Source organism: Theropithecus gelada, chromosome 11 (genome assembly GCF_003255815.1).
Source record: "Theropithecus gelada isolate Dixy chromosome 11, Tgel_1.0, whole genome shotgun sequence".
Taxonomy (NCBI): Eukaryota; Metazoa; Chordata; class Mammalia; order Primates; family Cercopithecidae; genus Theropithecus; species Theropithecus gelada.
The window spans coordinates 126,118,114-126,141,670 of record NC_037679.1 but is presented as its reverse complement, the minus strand read 5'-3'; the positions used below and the strand labels follow the sequence as shown (position 1 = coordinate 126,141,670).

Below are 23,557 nucleotides of genomic sequence, written 5' to 3'. Positions count from 1 at the left end.
AATCTACTCTTTAATTTTCAATACAATACACTGTTATTAACTACAGTCACCATGTTGTACTATAGATCTCTTCAACTTACTTTATCAAAGGGGGACTTGATCAAAAGGAAGAAAACCTGAAATGCTGCATATCACCTGGATCAGGGTGTTATAGCCTTGCCTGTGCCCCTCTACACTGTCACGAGCTGTTAGCTAAGCGCAGCTGTTGGATTTAGAGGCACAAGGCCTTCTCTCCCGTGCAGTGTTGTGGATCCAGGCCAGGAGAAATCCTAAGAGATAAGGGAACTATGAACATACAAACTGCTCAGGGATAGCATTAGGAGATACACTTAATGTAAATCACAAGCTAATGGGTGCAGCACACCAACATGGCACATGTATACATACGTAACAAACCTGCACGTTGTGCACATGTACCCTACAACTTAAAGTATAATAAAAAAAGAGAAAACACAAACTGTCACGTCCCAAGTATGTCGACACTGTAAGCTGAGGTGCGCAAAACTGACAGCTGCCCAACAGGACAGTGCTATTCCTACAACACCCGCAACTCCAAAATCCAAAAAGCTCAAAATCAAGTTTGATCAGACTCACTTGGTTATGATAAAACTCACTTGGCAATATTCAGACAGTCCTAAACTCCCAGGGCAGCCAAGCTGCACCTGACTGGTGTGAGGCCTTTAATGGTTCTCACCTTATTCTTAGTGTGAATACTCATGTTTCACTGCAGAAATGTTAATATTGCTTGGTCATCGGATGCTGCATCTGATCCCAGTGGAGATATCACAATCTATATGGTATATACTGCATATTGCCTTTCTATAATCTGAAACTTAAATTTAAAACACACCTGGCCCAAGCATTCCAGATAGCTATACTTAAAGTACATTTGACTGGTTCCTCTTCAGAATTTCCAAAACAATGGTACTGACACATATATATTTCAGGTGTAGAGTACTCTCATTGATCAGAATTGCCATATTATTGTTAATCCTTATTAACATCAAAGCCAATTACAATGAATTCTAGGCAACGTATCCGGTAATGTTTTTGTAATGTGTTTATTTAAATGTGTTTATTTACATAAATTCAACCCAAAAAGATGTGTGGCTAAGGAAAAAACTGTATTACAAAGAAATAATTCATGAGAAGGTATACTTCTCATGAATTTACTCATTTGAATGAAATAGATTCTTAGGAAAAGCTGATATGCTTTTTAAAAATGCTGATTACAAGAAGATAAATGGGGCCGGGCGCGGTGGCTCAAGCCTGTAATCCCAGCACTTTGGGAGGCCGAGGCGGGTGGATCACAAGGTCAGGAGATCGAGACTATCCTGGCTAACATGGTGAAACCCCGTCTCTACTAAAAATACAAAAAACTAGCCGGGCGCGGTAGCGGGCGCCTGTAGTCCCAGCTACTTGGGAGGCTGAGGCGGGAGAATGGCGTGAACCCGGGGGGCGGAGCTTGCAGTGAGCCGAGATCGCGCCACTGCACTCCAGCCTGGGAGACACAGTGAGACTCCGTCTCAAAAAAAAAAAAAAAAAAAAGAAGATAAATGGATATTCCACCTAAAAAAAAATTACAGTTAGTGTTGTTAGTATGAGATTGGAAGCTGCAAAGCCCTTCCTGTGTTGAACCTGGTTTTCACAACTAAATCTGGAGCAAACTTGGGGATATAAGGACCTACCTGCGCCCCTCTACATCTTTGCAAACTGTCAACATCAGTTAAGGGTTGATGAAACATTTGAAGGGACACAGCTTTCTGGTAGACTGAGGAAGGGTTTATCCAGCAAAGTTTTCCTCACCCTAACATTTTGCTAAATGAATATCCTTTTTCAGACCTTCTTGTACCATGAGACTTAACTGTTATTTTTCTATTTTCCTGCCAGTATCCACATCAGTCCCTTTTGGGATGATTATCCTTGAGCTAATAGCCCAAAAAAATAGTTAATAATAATTATCTAAATTATTATAAAGTGAGTGCCCAATAAATTAAAGGACCGAGGGAGTTGAAATAATGATAACAGTTTCTAATTACTGAGCATTTACTGTGCACTAGTCCCTGTTCTCAGCACTCTGCATATAACTCATAAACCCTCATGCCACTCTAATGAGGAAGGTATTATGTATCCCATTCCATGGGAAAGTAAAGTGCTGTCCTCTAAGAATGACTGTCAACTAGTGACTGACTCTCAGAGCATTTGAAATACATGGGGAGTTTCTGGTCATCACTTCAACTGGGGAAATGTAACCAGCATCTCATGAGTTGGGATCAGAGACGCTAAACCTTCTCAAGGAAGAAAACATTCTCTGGCAGTGAGGAACTGTCCCAACCCAAACGAAAACGACAGTCTATTGAGAACTCAGGAGAGCCACTCTCCTGCTGAGAACTTACTTGTTTTCCACCATTCTTTTTATTGAACTTCTCCTCTTTTTAGACTTTTGTATTACCCAATTCAGATCACATTTAGAATTAAATCTGAGCACAGCTCTGAGCTTTCAGCCAACAGAAGACCTGGTTGAAAATTGTTGTGTTGTTTTATGCATAGAAGTCTCTTTTCCTAATATCTTCTGCACTGCCACCAAAATAAAAAGAAGAAACAAAAAGTCTGAACCCAGTAACTTTTTATCTCAAAGCCACCAACGTAAGAGTTAAAAAAAACTCATATAACTTCTATTTAATGCTATTCAATCTGGGGGGCACAAATCCTTATGAATATATCTGTCATGTAAAACTTTTTCACAAGGAAGTATGTTTTCTGTTTCAATCTAGTTGTATTAGTGTAAACTGAGCAAAAAGACATAAAAAATAAACGGGTTAACAAATCAACATCATTGGCTCTCTATTCTCTTACTTTTTACTTTTTTCTGTTAATTTCACTTTTTCCAGTTATTTCTGTGGAGGCAGATGACTGCCAAAGGCTTAACAGCCTCTAATTATCAGCTATACATGAAGAACCTTGGAGGGATAAGATTGAGATTGAAGATTAAGTCTCAAATTTAATCACTTAACAAGCTTGTTAGACCAGATTTCTAGTTCAGTAGATCTACATGGAGCTCAACAATGTGTATAAATAAGCCCCCAGGTGATGGTCATGCTGCTGTTCCTTAAACAACATTTCCATTACGTGTGGCAGGAAGGCAAGACTCGAAACTAGAAAGCGATTTCACAAGGAAATAATGTTAAAGGCTGGGATTCTTCACAAGACATTTGATTTGAAGATGCTAAAAATTTAAGGTTTAACTCATGTTGCAATAAGAATCCTTTGGTCTTAGATTATACCTGTTCTGTATTTTTAATCATATGGTATCCTGGATAATTTGTACATAGGAAGTCCTTTATGTCTTTTAAGGCTTCAAGTATTCCTGTGAAATGTAGCCATAAATCTGGAAGCTATATACACAGTTGCTTGTGATGAAAAACTGCATGGTTTCCATCATTTTACTTGTATATAAAGCTTTTGAATTCTTTTGTTAATCAGAAATGCATTAAGGCTCTGTCTTTTCTTTTTTCTTTTTCTTTTCTTTCTTTTTTAAGATGAAGTTTCACTCTTGTTGCCCAGGCTGGAGTGCAATGGCCATCTCGGCTCAGTGCAACCTCTGCCTCCTGGGTTCAAGTGATTCTCCTACCTCAGCCTCCTGAGTAGCTGGGATTATAGGCACCCGCCACCACGTCCAGCTAATTTTTTGTATTTTTAGTAGAGTTGGGTTTCACCATGTTGGCCAGGCTGGTCTTGAACTCCTGACTTCAGGTGATCCGCCAGCCTCAGCCTCCAAAAGTGCTGGGATTACAGGTGTGAGCCACTGTGCCTGGCCCAAGGAACCTTTTTTTTCTGTCTTTTCTCAGACTTCATTGGAACTCAATTTGTGGCTCTCAGAAGTTCATTTCTTGAAGTGATGCAAATGAGAGATTGCATCTCTCTTTAACACCCCTTCTGTCATGTCTTTTTTAAATATTGCACTTTCAAAGTTTCTAATTGAAGAAGCAATATTAGAAAAGAAATCTGGGGCTGGGCATGGTGGCTCACACCTGTAATCCCAGCACTTTGGTAGGCTGAGGCGGGCGGATCATGAGGTCAGGAGATCAAGACCATCCTGGCTAATATGGTGAAACCCTGTCTCTACTAAAAATACAAAAAATTAGCCGGGCATGGTGACGGGCACCTGCAGCCCCAGCTACTCAGGAGGCTGAGGCAGGAGAATCGCTTGAACCCAGGAGGTGGAGGTTGCAGTGAGCTGAAATTGCACCACTGTACTCCAGCCTGGGCAACAGAGCAAGACTCTGTCTTGAAAAGAACAGAACAGAAAAGAAAATAAAAAAAGAAAAGAGAAAAGAAAAGAAAAGAAATCTGGAAGTGAAATGCGAGAATCAGGAGTCCCACAACATGCTACATGCAATCTACAAGAAATTCACTCTAGCGGTCCCAAACAAAGTTCTTACCTGCATAAGCTGCTGCTTCAATTTCTGTATTTCTGAAATGTTCAGCTCACTGAATAAGTCAGAGACAGGGTTCAGAGACTCTCCTTTCCTTAAGGTGGGAGTCCGATAGTCTCCATTCAGTTTCACAAGAGGCCCATGGATATGACCGTTCATTTTGTCATCATTGTTTGGTTCACTCCCATCCTCGGCAAATTTGAGTCCATCTACTGAGATGCTGATATGGTTATCATTGAGGCTGATATACTGCGAGAGCTCCTTCCGCAGGTTGTTCTTTTGCTCTCTTTCATTTTTTAAAGTCTCGAGGGCTTCTTCTAGTTGGTGCTCAGCAATCTCTTTCAATCGGATGGCATCTTCCAGCTGGCTGTTCAGCAGTACCGTCTCCTCCTCAAATCGCTTAATCTCATGCTTTAAGCCTTCGTATTCAACCTGAATCAGACGGGATAAAGAAGATTCATAAAACTAAAATGTGGATCTTACAAAACTGCCATTAAACACTCTAGTGGACCTAATCGTTTAACATGAGTCTAAAAAATAAATAATAAAAAGCACACAGTATATCCTTAAAGTTATATAGGATAGTTTCTTTAGAAATTATATACTATATATAAAATACATAATTATGTATTACAGCGACATAACATAAATATGCTATATATAATTAGATATAATATAAATCTATATAACTCTCTATGTAATTCAATTTTTAGCAGAGATGAAAAGTCTATTGTCTTAGGATTTCTTTTATAGGATCCAGTGGTCAAAAGGGGGCACTGTTTGCCTAATAAATAGGGAATATTTTTTGTAACAATTTATGAGAATATTCGCAATCTAAGAAAAGATTGTATCATCACCATTACTTTGTTTTAGTGCCTTATTAATAATGAAGAAATTTTTATATCCAGAGATAAATTTGTTGAACGATCATAATAACATAATCTCAGTAAAATGTTTGAGAGTAAGATGAAAATGTAAAGATCACTGTTATGTGTTTAAAGGATAGACAGAATCTCAAAGAACAGTTACATAAACTATCCAGTAACAAAAAATACCAATGTTGTTTTTGTTTGTTTGTTTTGAGACAGGGTTTCGCTCTATTGCCTAGACTGGGGTGCAATGATACGATCATGGCTCACTGCAGCCTCAACCTCCCGGGCTCAAGTGATCTTCGCATTTCAGCCCCTCAAGTAGCTAGGATCACAGGCATGTGCCACCACGCCTGGCCATTTTACTGTTTTTTGTTTTTTATTTTTTGCAGAGACAGGTCTCACTGTATTGCCCAGGCTGCTCTTGAACTCCTGAGCTCAAGCAATCTTCCGGCCTTGGCCTCCCAAAGTGCTAGGATTATATGTGTGAGCCACTGCACCTGGCCATATATTGTTAGTGAGGTAATATTCTTTTGAATTGTAATCAAAATAAACCTGCTCAAACAACACCTTCCTCATGAAGGCCCGCGGGTGACAGGGATGACTTCTGTGAGCCAACATGCCTCCTTGGGATCTTTTCCATGGCACTTATCACATGCCACCTTTTAAGAAACATTTTATCTCCACAAGTACACTGTAATCTTCTTAGAGAAAGGAAGTATTTTTTTATCCACCTCATTGCTCCTCATAGTGCTTCAGTGTTCCCTCATGGTGTTTAAAACAGAAGTCTGCTGTTCAGTGTGTATTTGCTGAATAAAGAACAACGAGGAATGAAAAAATAAACTAGAAAAAGTACAATAAAGTAATCATGATATTAGATGCACATAGAAACTATGTGCTTAGTTTCATATTGATTTTAGCATATATATTAGTTTGAACTTGAATTTTTAAAAAATACTTTAAAAACTGAAGAATAGGGAACATTGACCAGTATCATCATCATATATTTCTCTTTCTCTCCCCACATCCCTTTACATAATCTCAATGCAATGGTTTGTCTTGCAAAGATTAGGGTAGAGATTTAGCTGGGATGTAAGCTTGCTGATGTAACAGACACCTAAACAAGAGTGACTTAGTCAAGATGGAAGTTTTTCTCTTTTTGTTGGGAGGGATGGAGTCTCGCTCTGTTGCCCAGGCTGGAGGGCAGTGGCGCAATCTTGGCTCACTGCAAGCTGTGCCTCCGGGTTGACGCCATTCTCCTGCCTCAGTCTCCCGAGTAGCTGGGACTACAGGTGCCCGCCACCACGCCCAGCTAATTTTTTGTATTTTTAGTAGAGACAGGGTTTCACTGTGTTAGCCAGGATGGTTTTGATCTCCTGGCCTTGTGATCCACCCACCTCAGCCTCCCAAAGTGCTGGGATTACAGACGTGAACCACCGCGCCCGGCCAGAAGTATTTCCCTTATGTAACAGTACGGAGGTAGACAGTCAAGGACTAGTAGGGAATCTCTGCTCCATAAGGTCATCCAGGAGCCAGGCTCTTTCTCTGTTGTTGTATGGCCTTCTAGCGTAGACCATACTATCTAAGGTGGCTTGCCATTTGATAATGTTCTAAGTGGTGGGACGAAATAAGGGGCACACTCTCTTCCTTTAAGGACATTAAAAGTTACCCACATCACTTGTTATATACCATTGGCTGGTACTAGTCTTATGCAATTTGGTTGCCAGGAGGAGTGAAGAATGTAGCCTTTACTCTGGGCAGCACTGGGCCCAGGTAAAAATTGAGAAATACACTGTCAGAAGGGAACAATGAAATCTGATGGTAAACCAGCACTCACTGGTCACTGGAACACTGTGGTGCTCTAGTAGAATGCAACTCATAAAGACATACATATAGCAGATGTTTCTAACAATGCTAGTTGTATATGTGAATATGGATACTGTTATTTCAGTGAAAGAATGTGCTCACCACACTATGGTGTGTGAAATGAATTATGAGGGCTGGGCACAGTGGCTCAGGCCTGTAATCTCAGCACTTTGGGAGGCCAAGGCAGGTGAACTGCTTGAGCACAGGAGTTTGAGACCAACCTGGGCCACATAATGAAACCCCATCTCTACAAAAAATAAGAAAATTAGCCAGGTGTGGTGGCGTGCACCTGAAGTCCCAGCTATTCAGGAGGATGAGGTGGGAGGATCACTTGAGCCCAGGGAGGTCAAGGCTGCAGTGAGACCTGATGGTGTCACTGCACTCCAGTCTGGGTGGCAGAGTGAGGCCCTGTCTTGAGAAAAAAAAAAAAAAAAAAAAATTTTAAAAAAAAATCCCCTTAAGGAAAAAAAAAAAAAAAAAAAGGTCATTGGAATTTCAACATGTCCCTGATAGAATTACTCAAAAGAGACAATAGTGGAGACTATTATTTATAATGTCCATTATTTAGAATGAAAACTAGAAAGTGCTAATTGTTCTACCATGAACATACATTTGAATAAATATAACAAAAAATTAACAAATCTATCAATGGCATACTACCAATAACTGCCTCCTAATCAAGTAGGAATTTCTGGGTTCATATCAACTACATTACTTAAGATGATGAGTACTTCATGGGAGAAAAATCGCACTTTGTGAAAAATGATAACTGGGCACTATAAACGCATGTTACAAACATGATGGCAGGGAAATGAAATAACTTTTCAAAAGTCCAAGAACTTATTACTTGGCCTGGGACACATAATAACTTGACAGCCCCTGGCTATCAGCGACCTGCTCAAAGGCATGTGTCCCTGTGTTTGCATTCTGTACTCTAGTGGCTCCCCGGGCAGGTGTGTGCTCCCATGTCCCTTCCACCAATTCAGATATCAGATGCTTTAGAGCAGAGATCACAAGTGGTGCCCATAGACCATCGAGCCTATGGATGTGCTTTATTTGGCTTGTAACACGTTACAAAACTTTTGGAATTGATTGCCAATATTTAGAAAACTGATGATTTCACAAACATTTGAAAACTTCTAACTTCTTTTTTAAAAAATTCAAAAGTTTGGGCTGGGCGTGGTGGCTCACGCCTGTAATCCCAGCACTTTGGGAGGTGAGGCTGGCGGATCACGAGGTCAGGAGATCAAGACCATCCTGGCTAACATGATGAAACCCTGTCTCTACTAAAAATACAAAAAAATTAGTGGGGCGTGGTGGCGGGCACCTGTAGTCCCAGCTACTCGGGAGTCTGAGGCAGGAGAATGGCGTGAACCCAGGAGGTGGAGCTGGCAGTGAGCCGAGACTGCGCCAGTGCACTCCAACCTGGGCGACTGAGCAAGACTGTCTCAAAAAAAATAAATAAATAAAAATTAAAAAATAAAAAATTCAGGCAACACCGGGCCTACGTTCACAGAAGACAAAAATCACCTGTAAGTGAGCACTGGCTGTTCCTTTTGCATCCACTTTTTCTTTTGTTTGTTTGTTTGTGACATGGTCTTGCTCTGTTGCCCAGGCTAGAGTATAGTAGCTTGATCACAACTCACTACAGCCTTGATCTCCCAGGCTCAATCAATCCTCCCACCTCAGCCTCCTGGGTAGCTGGGATTACAGGCGCATACCTCCATGCTTGGCTTTTTTCGTTTCTTTTCTTTTTCTTTTTTTTTTTTTTTTCTGTAGAGACAAGGTTTTACCATGTTGCCCAGGCTGGTCTCAAACTCCTGGACTGAAGCAATCCTTCCACCTCAGCCTCCCAAAGTGCTGGGATTATAGGCGTGAACCACTGCATTTGGCCTCTACTTTTTCTTTACACCTTATACTTAATGCTATTTATGAGCTGCTTGTGGTCATTTGAGTTTGCCACTCCTGCCCTGTGACTGGCTCTCTTCAACCTTTTCCACCTAGCAAACAACCATTCCCACACTACAGGATCCAGCCACCTTTCCTTTATACTTGCTGACTGACTGCGTTTCAACTAGGTTGTTACCTCAAGCAAAAACGTGCATTTTTCACTCTCTCTGGCAGTGAAATGAACGGTTCATTCTCTGATTATAGAATCTCAATTGTTAGCAAGGAAGCAGGGGGAAACTGAGGATGAAGTGGAGAGGAAGAGAGGCATCCATAAAAGCACACTCAACATGATTAACCGTTTTGCAGGTGACTTGGGATTAAGAAGTATGGAAATCAGAAGGGCCTTTACCCCCTTATGAAAGGAGAAGCAAGGATTGCCCTCAGTGTGGTTATAAGAAAGGCAACTTGGAAATTCTTCGGACAACTGTGTTTTCTTATGTCATGGTTTCTTCCAGGCCTGCTTAAATACTGTAAAGTCAGGCCGGGTGCAGTGGCTCACGGCTGTAATCCCAGCACTTTGGGAGGCTGGCGCGGGCGGATCATAAGGTCAGGAGATAGAGACCACCCCGGCTAACACGGTGAAACCCTGTCTCTACTAAAAATACAAAAAAAAAAAAAAAAAAAAAAATTAGCTGGGCGTGATGGCAGGCGCCTGTAGTCCCAGCTACTTGGGAGGCTGAGGCAGGAGAATGGCGTGAACCCGGGAGGCGGAGCTTGCAGTGAGCCAGGATTGTGCCACTGCACTCCAGCCTGGGCAACAGAGCTAGACTCTGTCTAAAAAAAAATACACACACACACACACACATATATATATATATATATATATGCACACATACTGTAAAGTCATCCTCCTCCCAACCTTTCCTTTTTTTTCCCTGGACAACATAGGACACCTCTTTCCAACCTTTCCTAGTATTTCAACCAACCCTCTGACTGCCCCAGATTATGTGATAAGCTTATATTTGCAGACATTAGTTTGCACTGTAGACCTGTTATGCTGCAGTCTTTGTTAAACTGATGGCCTAGACCAGAGGTTGTCCAACAATAGTATGTACTCTGGAGCAAATCCAGCCCACCACCTATTTTTGTGTAGAAAGTTCTATTGGGACACACTCCCATTTATTTGTTTACATATTGTCTACAGCTGCTTTTACCAGAGCAGAGCTGGGTAGTTGCAAGAGAGATCATATGGCCAGCAAAACCTAAAATACTTACTATCTGGCCCTTTACAGAAAAAGTTTGCTAACTCCGGGCTTGACTTGAAGACATTAATTTAGTTTGCATGGCAGAGTTTAAAATTCAGTAGTATTTATTCAATTGATGGCCTAGATTTCCCGTAAAACTTGATCTCTTGCTATGTCACCCAGGCAGGAGTCCAGTGGCATAATCATGGCTCGTTGCAGCCTCAACCTCCTGCACTCAAGTCATCCTCTTGCCTCATTTTTAAAATTTTTTTGTGGACACAGGGTCTCACTATGTTGCCCAGGCTGGTCTCAAACTCCTCAAGTGATCCTCGTGACTTGGCCTCCTAAAGTGTTGGGATTACAGGTGTGAGCCACTGCGCCCGGCCCTGATCTCTTTCTGTCTGGGCAGCTTCACTCACACCACTCACTCAAATGTGGTACAAGCTCCTACTATTCACCCAGCTGTTTCATGTTTCTCCGCCTGGGAAAAGGCTGTCACCTGGAAAACTCTTATTCCTCTTTTAAGACCTAAGTTAAGAATCTCATCCTAACTGTGAAGTCTTTGGTGCCCACTGAGGCAAACTCATCACTCCTTTCTGTGCCATTGTTGCAAGGCTGCACCATATGATTAGAGCCCCAGCAAGGCAGAGGAAGCAAGAAACAGAACAAGGGACTTAAAACTGGTGTTTGATATTTTAAAGACAACATCAAAGCAGTCATCATAGGAAAAATAAGCGCTTTATTAGCATTCCTTATAGCAACTTCATAGTTTAATAACTTTATTTTTAACTACATGAGGGTCAAGGTTAGATATCACAATCCTTTCAGAGCTTAGGAACTCTAAAGATCTTAATCTATCCCTGTGTCGCGAAACCTAACATATGGCTTTAATATTCATTTACACAAATTGCTACGAGTCCCTATTGGGACTACAAGCTCTTTGAGCCAGTGACTATATCTTTTGTCTCTAAAAAGTAAATGATCTCATAGAGAGATACCCCTGAAATACTGGTTAAATGAAATAAAACTGAATTGAAAACATTTCCTAGGTTTTTTATGATATTACCTTATGATATTCTTTTTTTTTTTTTTTTTTGACACGGAGTTTCACTCTTGTTGGCCAGGCTGGAGTGCAATGGCACAATCTTGGCTCATCACAACCTCCACCTCCCAAGTTCAAGCGATGCTCCTGCCTCAGCCTCCCTAGTAGCTGGGATTACAGGCATGGGCCACCACGCCTGGCTAATTTTGTATTTTTAGTAGAAACGGGGTTTCTCCATGTTGGTCAGGTCTTGAACTCCCGACCTCAGGTGATCCATGTGCCTCAGCCTCCCAAAGTGCTGGGATTACAGGCATGAGCCACTGCACCCGGCCTTTTTTTTTTTTTTTTTTTTTTTTGGTGATGGATCGGCGTCTCACTCTGTCACCCAGGCTGGAGTGCAGTGGCGTGATCTCAGCTCACTGCAACCTCTGCCTCCCAGGTTCAAGTGGTTCTCCTGCCTCAGTCTCCTGAGTAGCTGGGACTACAGGCACCCGCCACTACGCCCAGCTACTTTTTTTTGGTATTTTTAGTAGAAACGGGGTTTCACTATGTTGGCCAGATTAATCTCGAACTCCTGACCTTGTGATCTGCCCACCTCGGCCTCCCAAAGTGCTGGGATTACAGACATGAGCCATTGCGCCCGGGGCGATATTCTTATATATTATTACCTGACATTGGAGGAAATGTTTCATAATAGAAGTGTGAATGAATTGTTGCTTTTCTTTTTCTTTTTCTTTTCTTTTTTTTGGAGACAGGGACTCACTCTATCGCTTAGGCTGGAGTACAGAGGTCTGGTCATAGCTCACTGCAGCCTCAACCTCCCAGGCTCAGGCAATCCTTCCATCTCAGACTCCCAAGTAGCTGGAACCACAGGTGTCCATCATCACACTTGGTTAATTTTTTTTTTTGCTTTTGGTAGAGATGAGGTCTCCCTATGTTGCTGGATGCGAACTTTTGGACTCAAGTGATCCTCCTCAGCCTCCCAAAGTGCTGGGATTACAGGCTTGAGCCACAGTGCCTGGCCAGTTTTTTTATTCTTTCAACAAGTATTTATCTAATATCTACTATGGATCAGGCTCTATCATAGGTGCTGTATGTTAGTGGAAGGAAATGGAATGTAAACAAATGAATAAATAGACTATAGAAAGAGGTGTTACTTAATAATTACACCGTACTTAGAAAATAATCAATAAATAGCTAAAAGAAAAATAATACTTCAGAAGGAAAAATTCTTTGAACTAAGCATTTTAAAATGGTAATAACTTTGCTGTTTAGAAACATCAAACCAGGCTGAAGGACTATACAACGCATGGGGAACCTCAGTACAAAGTAACACAACCCAATTTTGTGACTGAATGCTACTCATTATCACCTCTTTAAAAAACTCTGTGGCATTTGTACATAAAACATTGTACTTAATACTTCATTAATTAGGGCCAGGCATGGTGGCTCATGCCTGTAATCCCAGCACTTTGGGAGGCCAAGGTGGGCGGATCACTTGAGACCAGCCTGGCCAACATGGCAAAACCCTGTCTCAACTAAAAATACAAAAATTAGCTGGGCCTGGTGGCACACGCCTGTAATCCCAGCTACTCAGGAGGCCGAGTCACAAGACCAGGAGGCAGAGGTTGCAGTGAGCTGAGATTAAGCCACTGCACTCCAGCCTGGGTGACAGAGCAAGACCCTGTCTCAAAAAAACCCAAAAAACCAAAAACCTTTATTGATTAGAAAGAGTTTATGATAGATGCTAGCATCTATAAATAAAGATCAATTACTACGGGAAACAAACACAGCATTTTCTTAGCTGGGAGAGACTTGTGGCATTTCAGTTCCTCCAATTTCAGGGAATAAATCAGAATGGTGCTCTGTGTAGAAAATGATTTTGAATGAATTAATTAGACACTTAATTGGGAAAATTAGCATATGGCACGTTGGAAGTAAAAAATGTGTAAGTTCCCCCTCCTTTTTAAAAAACTTCTGAGTTAACCATTGGATCCCATGTTTCAATTACTGGAAGGAGGGCATGGGGAAACTCACAACAGGAATGACAGTACAAATTCTCCCAGAAACGGCATCTGGGTTAATGAATACTCAAGGGATACCTTGGCAGTCTTTCAAGAATATCTAATACTGGCCTTCATTAACCTCCTGAGTCCATCAGTCTACACATGCGGTCACGGAAGGCTCTCCAAGGAGGCTGCTGGTGGTGCTCTCACCATGCTCTAGAGAGCAGGGAGGAGTGTAGGAATCGGGAAGGAAGGGCCACTTCAAATAGTTGCACTTCAAGTAAATTTGTTTCAAATCCTCTATGTGCTTCATCAATAACCAAAAAAAGGACCACAAAAAATACCCTTCTTAGGCCAGGCACGGTGGCTCACACCTGTAATCTCAGCACTCTGGGAGGCTGAGGTGGGCGGATCACGAGGTCAGGAGATTGAGACCATCCTGGCTAACACGGTGAAACCCCGTCTCTACTGAAAATATAAAAAATTAGCCAGGTGTGGTGGCACATGCATGTAGTCCCAGCTACTCAGGAGGCTGAGGCAGGAGAATCGGTTGATCCCGGGAGGCAGAGGTTGCAGTGAGCCAAGATCACGATGCCACTGCACTCCCGCCTGGTGAAAGAGCAAGACTCCGTCTCAAAAACAAACAAATGAACAAACAAAACCCTTCTTATTTTAAAAAGTATTCGAGAAGCATCTTTACAAATGTATTTTTCAAAGTCTACATTTCTCCACTGTGTGCTCACTTTTCCCAGCCAAATCAAGACCTGGGGAGCCTCTGGAATGGCCCCCCTCAGCACACATATGAGGATTCAGAGCTTACAGAAGGAATGAGGCAGAAACACATGGGGATACTCCAGTAGCCCTTTTTTGATGGACTGAAACTGTCCCCGTACATGCCTTCCTCCCAGCACTCCAAATCTGGGGGAAGTGGCAATGATCAGAAATCAAATTTTGGCCAAGCGCTGTGGCTCGTGCTTGTAATCCCAGCACTTCGGGAGGCTGAGGCGGGCGGACTGCTTAAGCTCAGGAGTTCAGACCAGCTTGGCCAACATGGTACAACCCTGTCTTTACTGAAACTACAAAAATTAGCTGGGTGTGGTGGCTCATGCCAGTAATCCCAGCTGCTCGGGAGGCTGAGGCAGGAGAATTGCTTGAACCAGGAGGTGGAGGTTGCAGCGAGCTGAGATCGCGCCACTGCATTCCAGCCTGGGCAACAGAGCAAGACTCTGTCGCAAAAAAAAAAAAAAAGGAAATCAAATTTTAATTGTGCCACTACATGGATTTTTCTCTTCTAGATTTTTTTTCTTTTCCTTTTTAACGCTTATATCTATCAAAACATTATCTCTATCTATCAATTGATCAATCAATCAACGTATCATGTAGATACCAACTCAGGAAGGGAGTGAGGTAAAAGCATACATCTGGGCTGGCTTCTAAGTTTACACAGGACAAGAATCATGCCCTACAGATTCTTGTGTCTGTCCAGCCTAGCACAGCACCTGGCACATAGGCTGTTGATCTGAACTGAGAGGTGGCAACAGCGTTTAAACCAGAATAGAGGTGTCGCTGAGGAAGCACCTTGAAAAGAACTCGAACATCCAATTCACCTTTGCTTAACTACTTGATTCAACTGTATTCATAAATAAATTCTTCTAAAATTACAGATTCAATCATTATTAATAGCTCTGAAAATCCACAATGCAAACCAATCAGGAAAATTAAGCTATCAAAGCCCCATTACAGCAAAAAAATTATTTAAATGTACGAATGTAACTTTGTAGTCAGGTTACAGCTGAAAAAGAAAACAGGCATTTTCTTTTTCTTTTTCTTTTTCTTTTTTTTTGAGATGGAGTCTCACTCTGTCATCCAGGCTGGAGTGCAGTGGTGTAACCTCGGTTCACTGCAACCTCCGCCTCCCGGGTTCAAGCAATTCTCCTGCCTTAGTCTCCTGAGTAGCTGAGATTATAGGCGCCCACCAACATGCCTGGCAAATTTTTGTATTTTTAGTAGAGACAGGGTTTCATCATATTGGCCAGACTGGTCTCAAACTCCTGACCTCAGGTGATCCACCCACCTCGGCCTCCCAAAGTGCTGGGATTACTGGTGTGACCCACAATGCCTGGCCTCTTTTTCTTATCATTTTGCTCTTCTTGATTTATACTTCATAATCCATTTCCCTCTATTATTTGAAAGCAATTTACAGAAAAAATTTTTAGGGCGTGAGAGACCAGTGATCGTAGGAAGACCTTAAGCTCGTAGACAAGCGTAGAGACCTGGGCTTTTTTTTTTTTTTTTTTTTTAAGACAGAGTCTCACTCTGTCACTAAGGCTGGAGGGCAGTGGCACAATCTGGGCTCACTGCTACCTCCACCTCTCGGGTTCAAGTGATTCTCCTGCCTCAGCCTCCCAAGTAGCTGGGATTACAGGCATATACCACCACGCCCGGCTAAGACTCAGGCTTTTAATGAGAAGCTGTCAGGTTAAATTTGTTACAATACATTTGGCTTATGAAATAAATGAATGCAGAACTAAAATACAAACTAAAATTCTTTTTCTTATTCAATAAAACTTTAGTGTACACTATACTACTTACAGTTGCATTTTTTCTTTCTATATTTTAGCTGAAATAGGAGGGTTGGGACATTTCAGTACATAAATGTTATAGAGAGAAGATTAAAGAGTAAACAATAAATTTTGACAAGTTCCTTCCTGAGAAATGAAGAGGAGATTTAACCCTAGTGGTCAGAAGATATAGATTCATCTTCAGTATAACTCAAAAAATTTCTTAAACCTTACCTGGTTCTGCTTCAACGTGGACACTAGTTTCTGCAACGTGATATTTTCTTCTTCCAATTCAGTATAGTCCTGAAGGAGCCGTGCCTCTCGGAACTTATATTCTCGGATTTCATCCTTCATCCGTATTCTCTGTAGCTCCACCATCTCATTGTTCTGAAACAACAGAGTAAACAGTTAATACATAACTCTCTTATTGCAGATTTTACAAGGTGTGAAGTCCTGGTCGTTAAAAATAATAATAAAAACACCTCATGGGGTGTAAATTGTTACTGCCTTTTTTTCAAATGGCAATTTAGTGATATCTGCCAAAAGCTTAAAAGCACATATATATTATCCAGCAATTCAACATCTAAAAATCATTCTTAAATGTTTTCATAGAAGTAAATAAAAAGATAAATAAATCCATGTATACTTACACAAAAAATTGGAAACAGTATAAATGTTTGCTATTTGGGGAACACATTATCATGCATCCATTGAATGGAACATTATAACATTATTTTTAAGAAATGAGAAAGTCTGGGTGCAGTGGCTCATGCCTGTAATCCCAGCACTTTGGGAGGCTGAGGCAGGTGGATCACCTGAGGTCAGGAGTTCAAGACCAACCTGGCCAACATGGTGAAACCCTGTCTCTACTGAAAATACAAAAAAAAAAAAATTAGCCAGGTGTGGCGGTGGGCACCTATAATCCTAGCTACTCGGGAGGCTGAGACAGGAGAACTGCTTGAACCCAGGATGCAGAGGTTGCAGTGAGCCGAGATCAGGCCACTTCACTCCAGCCTGGGTGACAGAGCAAGACTCCATCTCAAAAATAGAAAAAAAGAATGAAGAGAAACTTTATTGTACTAAAATGGAAATGTAGTCACAATATATTATTATATAATATTATATATATATTTTATATATATACAATATAATATATTATTAAATGTAAAAAGCAAGTTATAGATTAGTATGCATATTAGGATCCCAGGTATGTTAGAAATACAGGGAACATACACATACACAGATACATGCACACTTCCATGTCAGAAAAAATATTTGTAGGAATATCCAGAAAACTGTCAATAGTGGTGATTTATAAAGGATTAGACTGGGCAAGCCACAGGGATAAGGAGAGGAGCCTATTAGTTTGATTTTATGTCCTTCTGGATAATTTCAATTATTATTATTTTTTTAACAACAAGCTTGTATTACCAGGTCTTATGTGTAAAGTTACAGGATAGAAATCAATCAATTAAAAAAAATATTTAATTTTTTCCATAAACTTATGTGGCAAGTATAAGCTATGTTTTAGTCCAAACTGTATAATGACCACATAGTAGATATAAACATTTATACATGTAACATATTCATAGTCATGGAAAGATGGGATAGAAAAGTTTTCTTTTAATTAAGGATTAATTAGATTTGTTTCCAATTCAAACAAAGAGAAATATGCAAAAAAGTACCATAGAAACCAAAAACCACATTTTCTTATGTAATTCCTAGATCTCCATATGGGAAAAAAATGAGTCATGATGCATTTGGCCTTCACACCATAATTTGTGGAGCCTTGATATAGTGGTGGGCAGGACTGACAATGAATAGAAACTGCTACGGCAACACGGATGACTCTCACTAATATATTGACTGAAATAAGCCAGATGCAAATGACTACATACAAAATGATTCTGCATGTAAAGTTCAAAAACATGCTATGTAGGTTCCATTGTCTCCCAAAAAAGACATGTTGAAGTCCTAACTCCCAGGGTCTTTACAAAGGTAAAAATTAAAATGAGATCATTAGAATAGGCCCAATCCGATAGGGCTGCTGTCTTTATAAAAAGGGGAAATTCAGCCACACAGAAGCTGACACATACCTCTGCGTGTGGGGTGGGAAGACCATGTGAGGAAACACAGGGAAAAGACGGCCACGTGACCATGGAGGCAAAGACTGAAGTGACCCATCTACACTCCAAGGAACACCAAGGATTGCCAGCAAACACCAGAAGCCAGGAAGGGCAAGGAAAGGTCCTTCCCTAGAGCTGCCAGAGGGACCATGGCCCTGCTGACACCATGATTTCTGACTTCTGGCCTCCAGAACTGTGAGACGATAAATTTCTGTTGTTTTAAAGCCTCCCAGACTTTGTTACGGCAGCCCTCAGGAAAGAATACATGCGCAAAACTAATCTCTAGTGACAGAAGTAAATGCATTGTTATCTTTGTGGGAGGGTAGGGTGACATCTGCAAGCACCAGAAGAAACATTTTAAAGATCTCTATCGTAACAGAGAGCCAGCTCTAGAAGAACACCTGATTTTCCTACATATGCTTTCAGATGTCTCTCATCTTGCTTCATATTCTACAGATTTTTTTTTTTTTTTAAAGACATGGTCTCACTCTGTCACCCACGCTACAGTGCAGTGGCATGATCACGGCTCACTGCAGCCTTGACCTCCCAGGCTCAAGCGATTCTCCCACCTCAGCCTCCTAAGTAGCTGGGACTACAGGTGTACACCACCACGACTGGCTAATTTTTGTATTTTTTTGTAGAGATGGTATTTCACCATGTTGCCCAGGCTGGTCTTAAACTCCTGAGAGCAATCCTTCTGCCTCAGCCCCCAAAGTGCTGGGATTACAGGTGTGAGCCACTGTGGCCAGCCTTCTACAAATTTAATTTTTTTTTTTTTTTGGTAGAGGCAAGGTCTTGCTCTGTTGCCCAGGTGCCTCAATCACAGCTCGATGTAGCCTTGACCTCCCAGGCTTAAGTGATCCTCCCACCTCAGCCTCCTGAGTAGCTGGGCCTACAGGTGCACATCAACCACGCCCAGCTAATTTTTAAATTTTCTGTAGAGGTGGGGTCTCGCCATGTTGCCTAAGCTGGTCTCGAATGTCTGGGTTCAAGCAATCCTCCTGCTTTGGCCTCCCAAAATGCTGGGATTATAAGCGTGAGCCACCACACCTGGTCCATATTCTACAGATGTTAACTATAAATAACTGCCTTTGCCTCTGGTTTTCAGAGGCATGTTCAGTTGCCTATTTGAACATGGTGATGTTTTTTCTTCTGACTTGACTCCCGAGTACAGCTCTTCCTAGTTCTGTTTATGCTTATGTGAAAATAATAAATTATAAACACATAATCTTACATGTAAAAAATGAAAAATTCAGCTCCAAAATCACTGATGCAGTTCCAGCTAATAAAATAGGCAGACACTGTAATCTCTAAGTAGTGATGTTAACTCAGAGTTTTGGGGAGGATAAGCGGTTGTTGACTGTGGTATGAAGACAGATGTTAAAAAAGTTATTCTGACACTTGTTAAAATGGAAAGGAAGACTTCATTCAAGACCATTGCAACTGGAGGGGAAAAAGAAGGGGTTCAACTCTGAAACAGCAAGAGCAAGTGAAGATTTACAGCCAAGAACAGCGTGAGGAGGTCAAAGGATGGGAAATTGCTGAAAGGACACATCAAGGGCAGGGGAATTCTTGCTAAGCTGGCCTAACAGGACTCTTGCTAAAGGCAGTCCAAGGACTTAGACATCAAAAAGGTGGAGGATGAAGAACTTGATCAGATATCAAGGGTAATTAGATAGCTAGGGTTTGGAGATGACTTAGCAGAATTCCTTGCTAAGGCTGGGCTGGGCAGGCCAAAGCTGGGGGTGGAGCAAGGTTCAAGCCTGGTCCAAAAGAGACATTAGCAGAGCATGACTGAAGCTTGGTTAAGGAGAGAGTCTTTGGTACCTCACATCACGAACTGCAGTCTGATAAGAACGAAAGCTAAGAAAGTTTGCAAGACACTTGACCTGGTGATAATATGAATATAGATCCTAACTAGAGCAGGGCCGAAGCTTTTCTGGCATCAGAAAATTTTTATCCATTATGTATCTTATCATCATAAAAGCTAACTGGCTATCTAGTAAGGACTTCCCTGGAGATGTGCAGATTTCATCAATTTAATGTAATATCCTATGGAATGTAATCATCAGTCCTGAAGCTATACAAACTAACTGGTTGTTTTGGAAACCTGCTTTCAACCTGCTATATGTAACCTCATTTATATATAAGGGGTTGGAGCTCCTTGTTAGTCAGAATGCTTCTAGACTGTCTGGCGTTTCTCACTTTAGCTCTCGTTATAATAAACTGGTAACTCCAACAGAGTCATTTCTTCAACACTTGAGTAATTCACATATGCCTACTCCACCAATTGACTTTAGCCTAATCCTCCCTTTTCAGCTTCCCTCTGCTTTTATCAATGCTGATCTCTTTTTTTTTTTTTTTTTTTTTTGAGACGGAGTCTTGCTCTGTCCCCCAGGCTGGAGTGCAATGGCGCGATCTCGGCTCACTGCAAGCTCCGCCTCCTGGGTTTACGCCATTCTCCTGCCTCAGCCTCCCGAGTAGCTGGGACTACAGGCGCCCGCCACCTCGCCCGGCTAGTTTTTTGTGTTTTTAGTAGAGACGGGGTTTCACCGTGTTAGCCAGGATGGTCTCGATCTCCTGACCTTGTGATCCGCCCGCCTCGGCCTCCCAAAGTGCTGGGATTACAGGCTTGAGCCACCGCGCCCGGCCAATGCTGATCTCTTAAAGCAATTCTGTTCTACTATAGGTCACAAGTGTCAACATAGAAGTCTTCTGAAAATAGAGTTTGCCAACTTAAAAGAAGCTTACCAATGGCTTATATGAATTTCCTAAAAACAAACAAACAAAAAATGGGCTTCTGTTTCTTGCCTCTCTAAAGGAGACTATTTTAAGCAAATATGCCTAGATTTATGAAATAGTAAATATTGGTATGTAATCCTGTTGAAATGTGGTTTTCCCAGCTCTAGAAAGCTACTGCCCAGTCATCATCCTTTAGAAACAACAGACTCTGGGGCTGGGCACAGTGGCTCACGCCTGTAATCCCAACACTTTGGGAGGCCGAGGAGGGCAGATCACGAGTTCAGGAGATCGAGACGAGAGTGAGACTATCCTGGCCAAAATGGTGAAACCCCGTCTCTATTAAAAATACAAAAATTAGCTGGGCATGGAGGCTGTAGTCCCAGCTACTTGGGAGGCTGAGGCAGGAGAATCACTGAACCCAGGAGGTGGAGGCTGCCGTGAGCTGAGATTGCACCACTGCACTCCAGCCTGGCAACAGAGCAAGACTGTCTCAAACAAACAAACAAACAAACAAACAAAAAAACTAAACAACAGACTCTGATATCACAATACATATATGGAACAGCAAAAAAGAGTTTCCTTATTTCTGCCTAGATAACTGAAAAAAGTTAGCAACGACCCCAAAAAAATCAAAATACAATTTACATGCAATACCTACTTTTCACACTCTGTGGTGTGTTGCAGTGGGGAAGTGAAGGTCCCTCTGCAAGTTTCAAAAGCTTTCAACGAAGTCACATCTGGTCCTGCCTCTGTCTCCAACCACTCTGCCCCTCAATCTTTGGCTCTGGCCACAGGAGCTTTCCTTCTGCTCCTCCGTCCCATTGGACATGCCGGCTTGCTTCTGCCTTGAGGCTTCTTTACTCCTCTTTCCAGAACTCCCTGACTTTAGATCAAGGGCTCTTAACCTCATATTGTGCCATGACCCTCTCTGACAAAGTGCTGAAGCCTATGAACCTCTTCTCAGAATAATATTTTAAAAAGTGTAAAAGACAAAATTATAAAAAACACTGATCACATTAAAATTATTTTTTATATATATTATTTTATTATTATTATTTTTTTTTTGAGAGAGAGTCTTGCTGTGTCGCCTAGGCTGGAGAGCAGTGGCACGATCTTGGCTCACTGCAACCTCCGTCTCCCAGGTTCACGTGATTCTTGTGCCTCAGTCTCCCAAGTAGCTGGGATTACAGGTGCCTGCCACCACACCTGGCTAATTTTTGTATTTTTAGTAGAGACAGGATTTCGCTATGTCGGCCAGGCTGGTTTTGAACTTCTGACCTCAAGTGATCCACCTGCCTTGGCCTCCCAAAGTGCTGGGACTACAGGTGTGAGTCACAAAGCCCGGCCAACTTATTATAATAATTTTTAAAATTATGACATATGCTGGGCACAGTGGTTCATGCCTGTAACCCCCGTACTTTGGGAAGCTGAGATGAGAGGATCACTTGAATCCAGGAGTTCAAGACCAGCCTGGGAAACATGGTGAGCCCCATCCAGAAGATTATTTTGTACAAAAAAAGAACATGCAAAAATTAGCCAGGTATGGTGGTGCACACTTGTAGTCCCAGCTACTCAGGGGGCTGAAGTGGGAGGACTGCTTGAGCCCCAAAGGTCAAGGATACAGTGAGCCATGATCATGTCACTACACTCCAGCCTGGGTGACAGAGTGAGACCATGTCTCGGAAAAAGAAAAAAAATTAGAACTTGGTAGGTGACAGATAAGTATAGTAACGGCCTCCAATTAATCACACTTCCCTGAAGTCACAACCCATGGAATTGCCTCTCAAATTGACTGAGCTGGCCTTTGGATTTGTTTCGACCCACAGAAGATAGTGGAAGTGTTGGGGAGTTCTGAGCCTGAGCTTCAAGGGGCTTTGTGGCTCATGTTCTTGCTGTCTTGTAACACTGTGACTATGTGAAGAGCCCCAGGGTAGCCTGTTGGAGTCATGTGGCCCAGCCTGCAGCCAGCATCAGTGCTGGGCATGGGAGGAAGGCCGTCTTGGACTATTTGGCCCAGTGGGGCTGCCAGATGACTGCAGCCACATGAACAATCCTGGCAAGTCCTTAAAAACCACCCAGATGAGGCCGGGTGTGGTGGCTCATGCCTGTAATCCCAGCACTTTGGGAGGCCGAGGCAGGCAGATCACAAGGTCAGGAGATTGAGACCACCCTGGCTAACACAGTGAAACCCCATCTCTACTAAAAATACAAAAAATCAGCTGGGTGTGGTGGCGGGCGCCTGTAGTCCCAGCTACTCGGAAGGCTGCAGCAGGAGAATGGCATGAACCTGGGAGGCAGAGCTTGCAGTGAGATGAGATTGCACCACTGCACTCCAGCCTGGGTGACAGAGTGAGACTCCATCTCAAACAAAACGAAACAAAATAACCACCTAGCTGAGCACAGCCCAAACTGCTGACCAACAGAATCATGGGTTATTGTTTAAAGCTCCCAAATTGTGGGTCATTCATTACCCAGTAATATATAATCAATACAATAATACATGTGCTTCTTTATTAATACAATTAGAATCAGATCTAGTGTCACATCTAAGAAATCTCATAATTTCAAAGCAATGATAACATTCCAAGACACCTGTGAAAACTGAGATATAATTTTAAAAAACTATACTTTTGGCTGGGCACGGTGGCTCATGCCTGTAATCCCAGCACTTTGGGAGGCCGAGGCGGGCGGATCACAAGGTCAGGAGATCGAGACCATCCTGGCTAACATGGTGAAACCCCATCTCTACTAAAAATACAAAAATTAGCCAGGCGT

General features: G+C 42.0%; 1 protein-coding gene across 8 annotated transcripts in view; it reads right to left on the bottom strand.

Moving 5' to 3' along the window:
• BICD1 (BICD cargo adaptor 1) overlaps window positions 1-23,557 on the bottom strand; it is a 271,468-nt gene that overhangs the window by 72,606 nt on the left and 175,305 nt on the right. For all 8 annotated transcript variants that reach the window (XR_003121813.1, XM_025402491.1, XM_025402492.1 and 5 more), the window contains exons 3-4: window positions 16,149-16,301; window positions 4,443-4,868 (exon numbers count right to left, since the gene is read on the bottom strand). Coding sequence is in view for 7 of the 8 variants with exons in the window: in XM_025402491.1 (XP_025258276.1) it covers window positions 4,443-4,868; window positions 16,149-16,301 (579 nt within the window). In the remaining variant the exon portion in view is untranslated. The remainder of the gene's footprint in view (window positions 1-4,442; window positions 4,869-16,148; window positions 16,302-23,557) is intronic.